We start from the raw sequence: 12,371 nt of genomic DNA on the forward strand, positions 1-12,371 counted from the left end.
AACAATAACACAATTTTTTATTTAATCACATCCCAATAATATATATCATTATAAGCATTCAATATAAAACTTGCACATAAATCAACATTATTGTAATATAAAACTAATATTTTTATTTATAAATGGATCTTGATAAACATGTGTCACAATAACACGTGATAAGGAATAAAAAAATTGAAGCATTGTATTGAAAAGACAAAAATTCACACACACAAGTTCAAAAAACTTTTATTAGCCAAGGGACCAAATAAATTATTGGAAGAAGACTGTCACATGAGCAATTCATAAAAGCTTGCAATTTCTTTAACAAGCACCAAGGGACCATAATAAGTCTCAAGCCTTATCTGAAAGCTATTTTGGATCTCAGTTATCAAATGAAGATGTACTGATAACTTATTTTTTTGGATTTGATATGTCCAAATGCACAACCTGCAATAATAGTTTGAGCCTTCAATTCATTTGCATTATTGCATGCATGAATCAGGAGTGAACCTGCAATTAACTCTTTGATATTCCATCACATATGCGTGACAATCTTACCCAACAATCATAAGCATTTGCATAATTATATCAAAGTAACCAAGAACTCCAAACATAATATAGAGTCAAACCAAAATCTTTACTCAAAACTCAGCAAAATAAAAGGTCTAGTAATAATAAATAGGTCATAGGTGCAAAATGGAAGTCAATACATAAACATTTTTCATAAAAACAACCACAAAACCAGCATTGCTTTATTATATCTTGCACCAAACCATTGAGAAAAGCTACTCTTCTATCGGAGTCTTCTTGCTTCTCTCTCAGACTCAAGTAGGGCAATGACATCTCCTTCTCTAATGGGGCCCTTCACATTCCTCATGATGTAGCGATTCTCATGCAGAATCTTGACTCTAACCTGAGTGACCTGTCCTCTGGATCCAGTACGACCCATAACTTTCTCAACTTGAGCGTGCTTAATCTGTGATTCCATCCTGCTCAAACACAAACACATTCGCAATTGTTAAGAGAGTAAGCAAAGAAGCATATAGCATATAATCTATGTGACAGAGTAAGGAGTGAAACAACTTAACAACTCATAAACAAATCTAAAATCACAGCATTTGACTCTCATGGTTGAATCCGTGCCTGAAGTCAATGAATATCCATTTAAAACTTTTAAACACCGAACATGATACACGCAATATTTTTAAGAAAATACAAAGTGATTGAATACATATGTGTCGGTGTCATCGGACAATATAAACACCTTCAATCTAAAGTATCGATTCTACATAGACTTAACACAATCAATCCAAATAAAAGTAACATACAAGGGCAAGTAATTTTCATAAACAAAAATATTAAGGACACAACAATATCCAATTGAATACATCATATCTCAGTCCGATACTCACGCATCGGACATCAGAAACACCTTCAACCTAAAGTGTCGGTGCTATAAACACTTGAAACAATCAAATCCAAATAACATTAGCATAAAAGGCCAATTGAAACCACAAACATGTAAATCACACAATAAGATCCAATTGAAACCAACAACGTGAAGTGTTTGAACCACAAAAATTGTTTTTTTGCAATTGGGTAAAAAAAAACACGATCATAGATATCACATATTCATAATTCTAATGATTTGATACATTAACAATGTAAATACAAATGTTATTCATATTTCACAACCTCACAAAAACACAACAAGAACAAACATAAAAGACATCAAAATCAAGAAGATAATTAGAGAAACAAATAGATAATTAGATAAATTAATAATCAACTGAAAGAAGAAAAAAAGACAGAGAAACGTACTTGATGTTGGTGAAGGGAGGAGAAGAACCCTAATTTCGCAGCTGCGGTTACAATTGTCAAGAACCTTTCTTCCTTGTTCTTAGGTTTGTGGTCTGGTATTTATATTATTGAACAGAAACTAAAAGTACTAGTTTTTATTTTTTTTATTTTAAGACTCGGTATCTGATCCAAAAACACGAAAAGTACTAGTTACACCCTTCATCTTACTAGTCACATTTTTTTCACCCAATTTAATTAATAAAATGACTAAAATACCCTTATAATCATATTTAGTTGGTAATAATATTTTAAAACGATCCCTAAAATTTTAAAATGACAATATAGGTTGGTAATGTCAATGATGCAATTAAATTGTGTGTTTCTAAATTTATTGTAAACTCAATTTATGTACATTTACACAAATTCATTTAAAGTATATGTTTATGTAAATTCAGTTTAAGTGTGTCACCATAAACATAATTTTAGAAAGAAAAAAAAACTTAAGTGGTTTATAACTTAATGGTGGGTTTACAAACCCAAAAGAACTTATTGACAAGTTTTGATTGAATGGTCTTGTCAATGTCATTGACTTGTGTCGTAAAAACTCATACCCTTAAACTAAAATACTTTTCTTTTTAAGGTCAAATATATCTTTTAGTCTTTTTAGTCTTTTTAGTTTGACAGAATTACCAAGCTAGTTATTTAAGTTTCAAAAAAGTCATTTTAGTTGATCAACTTTTTTCATTCTTACCTTTGCTTTCAATCTTTGTTTAACTGATGCTGATGTAGCCCTTAAGTCGCTGAATTGGATCAAAAGGTTGAGTTTTAAAGGATTCAGGTAATCAAAACACTGCTTATATTGGTCATAAATGATCATTTATAGGGCAAGAAAGACAACTATTGACACATCGTTTTGACACCCTCGAGCCTTTAGAATGCAGTGTTTTGATCCAAGTCAGCAATTTAATGACCACATCAGCATCAGTTAAACTGAAACTAACAGCAAGGATAATGGTGAAATAGTTCATCAACTAAAATGACATATTTAAAACTTTTGAAATTTAAATGACTAACTTAAGAATTCTGTCAAACTAAAAGGACCAAAAATTGTATTTAACCTATTTTTAAATACCACATTATTCGCATGCTGTTAGTTTAATGCTAAGTTAGTTGATATAAAATTGAATAGTTACAAATGTGTGTTGAATTTTTGAGTGTCTTTGAAGACAAGTTTTGAACTGTAATTGTTGATTTTGAGTGTCCTATTCTTTTGTTTCATTTTACAAGTTTCAAAATTGATGAATGTTTATTTCACAAATAAAAATTAATGAATGTTTAAAAACAGAACAAACATAGAACCGGTTTAGGCATGACAAAAAAACTATGGTTGATTGCTAGTAATTTTGTTGTCAAAAAATGATAAAGAAATTCAACATAATTTAATTTTAAATTATTTTAAATATTTTAAATTATTTATTTATGAAATATGTGGATATCTACAAATTGCGGCGCATGGCAGATATCAACGTTGGTATGGATAGGATACATATATATCCATCGAAATCCCTAAACCGGTTAGACCTCTGAATTACTGTTCAAACTAAAATGAAGCCTTGATCAAACTATATATATATATATATATATATATATATATATATATATATATATATATATATATATATATATATATATATATATATATATATATATATATATATATAGGGGAATGCTAATACACACCCACTTGAATTTTAGAAGGTGTGCATTAGCATTCTACACCCATGTGCTTTGGACAAAAATTACCCTTCATCTCTTTTTCAATTGCTATTAAATACATGGCCTTTATAGTAATTTTCTCAACCATCCCATCTCATCATGTTAGTTTCTCTCTCTATCTGGAAAAAAACTCCCACGCGCCCCTGTAATAACAACTAACAAAACAGAGCAATTCCAATTCTCCAGTATACGCGTCACCGTCCGCGAGCATTCCGATGGAGGGTTTCCCATTTGAGGGCTGCACTGAAATGGAGCATGGAAGGGTGGAGATACAGGTGCCACCGTCCACAAGCTTTTCGGTGGATGGGTTCCCATTCGACGCTGTTCCGATGCCGGTGGTGAGGGTTTTTGATGATCAACCACAACCAAGCAAGTTTCTTTGATTGGAGAGTACACAGATCTATTTTTTGGTATTGGATGATCACAATCTCTGATGGTTTCCATTGCTCTTCACTTTCGGTTTCAAACAAAAACACCAGCCATGTGATGAATCTTTAAATTTTTTTTGGGACCACGTGAAAAAAAAATTAGTGAAAGAGAGAGAAACTATTGGCATGCAAATTACTATAAAGGTCATTTATTTAATAGCAATTAAAAAAGAGATGAAGGGTAATTTTTGTCCAAAGCACATGGGTGTAGGATGCTAATGCACACCTTCTAAAATTCAAGTGGGTGTGTATTAGCATTCCCCATATATATATATATATATATATATATATATATATATATATATATATTCAAATAATAGACCATAGTATAAAAAAATGAATTTAGGCTTAAGAAACAAGAAAAATGATGGAAAGCAACTAGTGTTCCACCCACATGGACAAGAAGGACCTACTACTCTACTAGGGTCCAAAAGCATAAAACAACATTTCCATAATTTCCGCATTTGATTTCTCCAATAAATTAAATTAAACAAGTTTTGTCACATATTTCTGATCATACAACAAACAGAAATACATTACATTACATTTTGAAAATCAAACACCAAACACTACCTAAAAAACTACAAACACCACACCACCCTTTAACCTCATTTGAGGTCAATAACAATTACCACCAAAGCAAAATATTATAAATGAATACAACACAACATGAACAAATGTAACACCATTTGGTATTGTTTAAGGATGTTAATTTTTTAAATATCATTGCAAAGTTACCATAAATAAATGAATGAATCCCATGCTGCACCAATAGCAAAAACAATAGGCATGAGAAAGATTTGTCCTTTAGAAGAAAGGAATGTTGCACTAGCTTTTTCAGGTGCAGCTTTAGGTGGTGGTGGTAGATTTTCAACACGAACGGCTAACTTCATTCCACCAAAGCAAAATCCTTTGCCGCTGATGAAATAGTAATGGCGAGTCACGTTCAACGGAACGACATCTCTTCCAGCTCCAGTTGTCCAATTGTGAAGTGGATGGTCCGAATTGCAAGTTTCATAATCTGTTTTGTTCACTTCTAGCACATTCATTTGGTTCCTATCATACACAAAAACTGAAAAAATGAAATCAAGGTTAGTAACATAGTATATTATCATGTGATGAAAACAATAACATGTCAATATTTAATCTTCCAAGCACTTTCATGGATTGGATTGGAACTAGAAATTAACACACACACACACAAGAGAATCTAACAAGTGTACTTAGGACATTAGTAGCAAAATTAAGCGCAATTTGTTACATTTTTGCTCTTAAAAAAATCACTTTTATAACAATATGGCGTGTTTGATCCATGTGTGGGATAAGGCTTGGATGTTGATGTAGTAGTTTTTTAGAAAGTGATGTTTATTTTAGCAAACAAGCACAAAATAGCTTCAGCCTATCTTAAAAATCTCTAAAAGATAATGCTAAAATCACCTTTTTTAACAAATAGGCCCTAAAGAAGAAAATATTTAATTAAATAATATTGCTTATTTTAAGACTATGACCAAAATTAGGACCTTAAGAGTAATGATAAATCACTAAAGAAGAAGTAAAGAAAGTCAACATCTGGTAATTTGATTTTCATTTGCAAATTAAGCCATGGATTGAGGAGGGAAATTGTATTATTTTACTTCATTTTGGTTGAAATATGGGTGGGAACATTGCATAACTTGTTAGTCAATAGATTGACTTTAGATGAATTATTGAGTCCATAAACAGTGGCAGGGTAGTCCTAAAATAGCTAAACTTGCTTAAAAGTTTTAAAAAGCCAAACATAGAAACACAAGTAAAACTTGAGATTAAAGTCTTGTTTGCTTAACACTAATCAATGTCTGTTTCTGACACATGTGATTACATTTCATTACTTTCATTTTCTTAAATTATTAATGGTATCCACGTGTTAGTATCAATGTCGTGATTGTGTCGGTGTCACTAATTCATCGATTGTGACCAGCACAAATTAAGCTACAGTCACAAATTAAGTCGTTAAAAAAAAGACAAAAAAACCAAAAAAACACTCAACAGGGAGAAAAAAGAGGGCATTTGGTTTATCTGAAACAAGAAAGGCATGAATAAGCAATAAAATATACACATCATTAGTCAAAAGAAGCCAAGAATTGTGGATCTGAGAATGCAGAACAAACTAACAAAAAATGATAGAAAAAGGATCCAAATTTATTTTTAAATTTACAGTCCCTATTGAAAGAAAATAGTAAATAAACAATCAAAAGGAAATTTTGAAGAGAAATCTCAATGACATTGCCCACAAATCTATACTTTTGGACAAAAACTACCACAATATTCTTCAAGAACACTAACAAGTTCTTCACTTTCTTTTTCAAGAACTATTTATTCTTGACACAAAAAACTCAAAGATTAATCATATAAACCCAAAAGATCTAACATTAACCAATTCAAACCCATTTGCCTATTAATCCATAAAATGTCAAATTAATGATCAAAAACATGAAAAAGCTATCAACTTTAAAGATTAATCAAACAATCCCAAAAGATCTAAAACTAATCAATTCAATTTATTAAACCCTTTTTTCTGTTAGTCCATTAAATACCAAATTAAGTAAAAACATGAAAAAGCTAGTAACATTAAAGATTAATTAAATAAACCCAGAAGATCTAACATTAACCAATTCAAACCCTTTTGCTTATTACACCACAAAATATCAAATTAAACATCAAAAACATGAAAAAGCTATCAACTTTAAAGATTAACCAAATAATCCCAAAATATCTAAGATGAACTAATTCAACCATTTTGCTAATTAGTCCATAAAATATCAAATTAAGCATCAAAAACATGAAAGAGTTACAATTTTTAGCTCAGTCTATATTCAAACAAGTTCAGATCCAATCTAAACAAAGTACACAAACCAAAGTAACTATTTTAGAGAGAGAAAGATTCAAACTTTATAGAGAGAGAAAGAACTTACAAAGCCAATCACCATTGTAGAAATGCTTGCCCTTAGCCCAAGTAGTGTAGTTGAAATTTGTGTTCCAACCCATTCTACCACCAACCATAAACCTTGTAGCTGAAACCATAGGCAACATGACAAGAACTGCAAAACCAAGTAACAGAAACACCATTGTTGGTGAAATTGTTGAAGCAAACACTCTCTTCTTTGTTCCTTCCATTGTTGTTTCTGAAAATTGCACAATTTTCTTCACTGTTTTTGTAAACTCTGGAACACTCTTTTGTGTCCTTTGTTTGTTCTATGATGTTCTGTTTTTTTGGCCCTTTTAAGGAACCTTTTGTCTTCTTTTTTGGGTTTTTGAAAAAAATATTATTATTCTTTGAAAAAAATAATATTATTTTCTGTCATTATTTAATTTTATTTTATTTTATTGATGGTAGTTGTTTGTTGCTTATTAGATCTACCATTGATTGTTTATCTAGGCTGGTTCTAATATTTAAAAATAAAATTTTTGAACTACTATTTTTTTAATGTACTAGTAGCCAATAAGACCACTTACAATGGGCTTGTTGAAAAACAATTCAACCTATTGAAACCATTGCAATGCCCTATTGAATATTATGCAGAGGAAAGAGAGGATGAAAAAATTCAGTAAGTTGAAATACTGTGCGAACTGCCACGTGGCCGAGCGGGAATGGCTGAAACTGGCGCGTGCACGTCACGCGCCGACAGGGAGGGTGAGAAGCAGAGGCACGCGGTGAGAGAAAGGGAAGGGGTAAAGATAATGCCACGTGGCTTGCGTTGATTGGCTGCTTGGATTTTTATCTTCTTAATAATTTGGACTCAATTATTTCATTGCAAATAATTTTTTTTTTTTTTTTTTTTTACCAAAATTCGTGATTTTTTTTCTCTATAAATAGAGACTTGGATCATTTCATTTGGACACAGAAAAAAAATCGAGTTTTTCACTCTCTTAATCTCATTATTAGTCTTTCTTTTAAAGTTTTAGTCTTTGATTAGTGAAATGGATCCCAATAACAATCAATTCAACACCCAAAATTCTTCTGATTACCCATTTAGCTACCAAAATCCCAACAATTATCAACACCCAAATCAATTTCTCAACCAACATCCTCAAAACCCAAATCAATTTCCCAACCAATATCCTCAAAACCCAAATCAATTTCTCAACCAAAATCCTCAAAACATGCCTAATTTTGGTTTTGCCTCAAATTTCAATCACTCATCCTCTGTTCCAAACAACTTTCATCCATATTCTAGATCTATGATGGGATATCCATCTCAAACACCCCCATTTAATGGTTATATGCCGATGATGAATGAAAATTTTCAGAGTGTTGGAGAAATGACAAGAGACAATGAAGTCACTCCAGAGGATACAACTCCTAAGAGCAAAAAAAACCCCCAACCATCATGGAACACTGAACAAAATTTGGTGTTAATTAGTGGGTGGATAAAATATGGAACGTCCAGTGTTGTCGGGAGAAACCAGACAAGTGAATCATATTGGGGTAAAATTACTGAGTATTGTAATGAGCATTGCTCATTCGATTCTCCACGCGATGTCATTGCATGCCGAAACCGTTTTAATTATATGAGCAAATTAATAAATAAATGGGTTGGTGCTTATGATACCGCTAAGCGTCAGCAAGCAAGCGGTTGGTCGGAAGATGATGTTTTGGCAAAAGCCCAGGAAATATATGCATGTGGGAAGAATGGTAAATTTACTTTAAAGGAAGAATGGCGCGCTCTTCGTGATCAACCACGTTATGGCAGTCAAGTAGGAGGCAGTCAAGTGGGAGGAAATGTTGGCTCAGGTAGTAGTGGATCTAAGAGATCTCACGAGGACTCTGTAGGATCTAGTGCTCGTCCAATGGGAAGGGAGGCAGCTAAAAAAAAAGGAAAAAAGAAAAGCAATGACGCTCGCTTGAAGGAGGTGGAAGACGAGTGGGTTCAATTCAAAGAAATGAAGGTGCAAGAGATGGAACAATTTAAAGAGTACACCGAAAAAATGGAAAAGTACACTGCAGTGCAACAGGAGAAAAACAGATTGAAGAAAATGGACTTGTACATGAAGTTAAGTTCTCAAGAGCATCTCGATGACAGGAAAAAAAAAATGTTGGAAAACTTGGAGCGTGAGCTGTTTGGAAATTAATTTCACTAATATTTGTTTGTATTCGGTCAAAATTGTCAGTGTTGTCTAGTCCCCAATGTTTACTTTAAATAATTGTCAGTGTTGTCTAGTCCCCAATGTTTACTTTAAATAATTGTCAGTGTTCTCTAGTCCTCAATGTTGCTTTAAATAATTGTCGGTGTTGTTTAGTCCTCAATGTTGCTTTAAATAATTGTCAGTGTTGCTTTAAATAATTTGTCCCGTGACTTTACTATGCTTTTACTATGCTTTAAATAATTTGTCCCGTGACTTTACTATGCTTTACTATGCGTTTACTATGCTTTAAATAATTTGTCCCGTGGTATTCATAGCCCATGGTATTCATAGCCCATGGTATTCCTAGCCCATGGTATTCGTAGCCCATGGTATTGCTTCAACTATTTTCTTATATATAGGGACTTGAATAACATTCATATCTACTTCCAAACCTATTTGCCACTTCAATATTGTTTAAACTATTTCCTTTCTCAAATTACATTCATATCCACTTCCAAACACTATCAATGGATCCTTTTGGTTTTGATATGAAAGCCTACTTCCAAAAACGTGATGCTGAAGACACTTATATGGTCAACCGATTTATTCAGCGTCGAAAAAAACTAGAGGAAGGTAGTGGATCCGGTAGTGGATCTGGTAGAAGAAAATATTTAAATAGAGATCATGCAGCAGCTAACCAAAGACTCATTGACGACTACTTTGCCAATGAGCCTACATATGACGATGCAATGTTTCGTCGTCGGTTTCGGATGCAAAAACATGTTTTCCTTCGAATCGTTGGAGACCTTTCAAGTAGTGACAACTACTTCACCCAACGAGTTGATGCCACCAACAAAGAAGGTATATCACCCTTAGCAAAATGTACCACAGCGATGCGAATGTTAGCATATGGTGTGGCAGCAGATGCGGTCGATGAATACATCAAAATAGGAGGTACTACAGCATTGGAGTGCTTACGTAGATTCTGTAAAGGAATCATACGATTGTATGAGGATGTGTACTTGAGAGCACCAACCCAAGATGACCTTCAAAGAATACTCCATGTTAGTGAAATGCGGGGGTTCCCAGGGATGATCGGGAGTATTGACTGCATGCACTGGGAGTGGAAAAATTGTCCTAAAGCATGGGAAGGTCAATTTACTAGGGGGGATAAGGGAACCACCACAGTTATTCTTGAAGCAGTTGCATCTCATGATCTATGGATCTGGCATGCCTTTTTTGGATGTCCAGGAACGTTGAACGATATCAACGTTCTAGACCGATCACCGGTGTTTGATGATGTGGAACAGGGAAAGACTCCAAGGGTGAATTTCTTTGTGAATCAACGTCCCTATAATATGACATACTATCTAGCTGATGGTATCTACCCTTCTTATCCAACTTTCGTCAAATCAATTAGACTTCCTCAAAGTGAACCCGATAAGTTATTTGCAAAACAACAGGAGAGCTGTCGAAAGGACATCGAACGTGCTTTTGGAGTGCTTCAAGCTCGATTTAAAATCATCCGTGAACCAGCTCGCTTGTGGGACATAGCCGATTTGGGTATCATCATGAGGACATGCATCATATTACATAATATGATTGTTGAAGATGAAAGAGATACATATGCTCAACGTTGGACCGATTTTGAGCAATCTGAGGGAAGTGAATCTAGTACACCGCAACCATACTCGACCGAGGTGTTACCCACCTTTGCAAATCATGTGCGTGCTAGATCCGAGTTGCGTGATCCAAATGTTCATCACGAATTGCAAGCAGATCTCGTGAAGCACATATGGACAAAGTTTGGAATGTTTCGTGATTGAAGATGATTTGTATCAGACTAAATAAATTAGTTGTGTTTTGTGTGCTTGTTTGTTGTCTTGCATTTTAAGCTATTTGTGTGTCGCGTGCTTAGTTTGTTGTATTGCATTTTAAGTTAAGAAAAAAAATATTTCAATAAATATTGTTTTTAAAAAAAATTAATTGTATTATTTTAATTTAATTTAAATCGATAATTATAATTTTATGTAATTATAAAAACAAAAATTAAATAAGAATAAGAAATAAAAAGTGGTGGGGTAGGGTGTTGAATGTTTACCATTGGAGTGGTAAAAATTGAATGGGTGTTGAATTAAGAGAGAGAAAATGATGTGGAGTGTTGGGAATTGAAAAAGTGGGTGTTGAAGGGTATTGAATTATTTTTCCCATTGTATATGGTCTAATGGAAAATAATTCCAATTATATTAGAGAAAAAATAAAAAGATATGTTAGTGTTTATTCTTTCAGATTTTAAATATAAGAAAAAAGTTTAAATATTTGTTTAGGCTTTGTAAGTATTGTAAATTTTAGTTTTAGTTTCTCAGAAATTTTTTAAGTTCATCTTGTAAAATTAGAAAACATAATATATATTTATTTTTTTGGGGTCACTTTCTTTTTGAGATGATGATATAGCAAATAGGGATATAATAGATAGCTATGATGTGGCATATATTTATTTTTGATGTTAGTTTCACTATCTTACTTTCTTTTTTTAGTAAAGGAATGGTGGAAGGAGTTAAAATTCATTATCTTATTTATTTGATGTTGCCTTTTTATAATGGAGATTTCGAGAGAAACGATGAAAATCATGTTGAGATTGTTCGAAGAATTATAATGTAATTGGTTGATCAATTTTTGATGTTCATCATACAGTTATTTTTCGTAGAAGGGTAATGAGCGTGCGTGTACGCTAATAGAACAACATATATCAGTCGACATTTTGAGTGAAGTCTTTTCCAAATGGTTAAGACCTAATTCAAAACGATATAAAACATGAGAATATTATTGAATTTTTTGTCAATATTGATAATAAACATTGATCATTCTCATCTAAGAACTTTATACTTTATTATAAAAAATTGTTATTATTTGCTTTTCATGTTGGTTGATGCTTTGACCAGATCCATGTGCTTCTTCTTCCCCTTTACAAGAGAGCGTTATAGTTGATCTGAAAAGAAAGGGAAAGAAGGACCAAAACATATTTTTTAAATATATATATTCCTTTTTCTTGTTTATCATTGTGACCAGTGAGTGGTCCTGATTATTTTTTTCCCTAAAATCACGATCATGCAACATGTACGTCAAATAAGACATAAACTTTCACTATCTCACACCTAATTTTTTTAATTTTAACACAGAAAGTGTGAATATTCCATTCCAATCTGTTTAGATTTTGCTGTGATATTCCACATTTAAACCTGTGAGTATTAAGCTACTATCATTTATTTATTTTGGTTTTTT

General features: G+C 32.6%; 2 protein-coding genes and 1 pseudogene across 3 annotated transcripts; 1 reads left to right on the plus strand and 2 right to left on the minus strand.

The window, feature by feature from the left end:
• Window positions 1-600: 600 nt before the first annotated feature.
• On the minus strand, window positions 601-971 carry LOC146912547 (small ribosomal subunit protein eS28z/eS28y pseudogene; annotated as a pseudogene). Its single transcript, XR_015016746.1, has one exon. The product of XR_015016746.1 is annotated as a small ribosomal subunit protein eS28z/eS28y pseudogene (transcript).
• A 3,461-nt stretch (window positions 972-4,432) lies between these two features.
• Window positions 4,433-7,221, minus strand: ENODL17 (early nodulin-like protein 17). Its single transcript, XM_085722120.1, has 2 exons — window positions 6,938-7,221; window positions 4,433-5,058 (listed from the first exon to the last, which is right to left on the minus strand). Exons 1-2 carry the CDS (start codon window positions 7,137-7,139, stop codon window positions 4,721-4,723), a joined length of 540 nt encoding a protein of 179 aa, XP_085578246.1. The 5' UTR covers window positions 7,140-7,221; the 3' UTR covers window positions 4,433-4,720.
• A 986-nt stretch (window positions 7,222-8,207) lies between these two features.
• On the plus strand, window positions 8,208-9,095 carry LOC146912549 (glutathione S-transferase T2-like). The gene has a single exon (XM_085720746.1). The coding sequence runs from the start codon at window positions 8,208-8,210 to the stop codon at window positions 9,093-9,095; it is 888 nt and encodes a 295-aa protein (XP_085576872.1).
• The last annotated feature ends 3,276 nt before the right edge of the window (window positions 9,096-12,371 follow it).

This window comes from Medicago sativa, chromosome 6 (assembly GCF_051527215.1).
Source record: "Medicago sativa cultivar Bolivia chromosome 6, Bolivia_mono, whole genome shotgun sequence".
NCBI classification, from domain to species: Eukaryota; Viridiplantae; Streptophyta; class Magnoliopsida; order Fabales; family Fabaceae; genus Medicago; species Medicago sativa.

What these genes read in the sequence shown, in the direction of transcription:
- ENODL17 (XM_085722120.1), bottom strand. Translation starts at nt 7,139, where the DNA reads ATGGAAGGAACAAAGAAGAGAGTGTTTGCTTCAACAATTTCACCAACA. An exon ending in CTACAATGGTGATTGGCTTT is followed by an intron (nt 5,059 to 6,937) that starts GTAAGTTCTTTC and finishes TCATTTTTTCAG; the next exon opens with TTTTTGTGTATGATAGGAAC.
- LOC146912549 (XM_085720746.1), top strand. Translation starts at nt 8,208, where the DNA reads ATGGGATATCCATCTCAAACACCCCCATTTAATGGTTATATGCCGATG.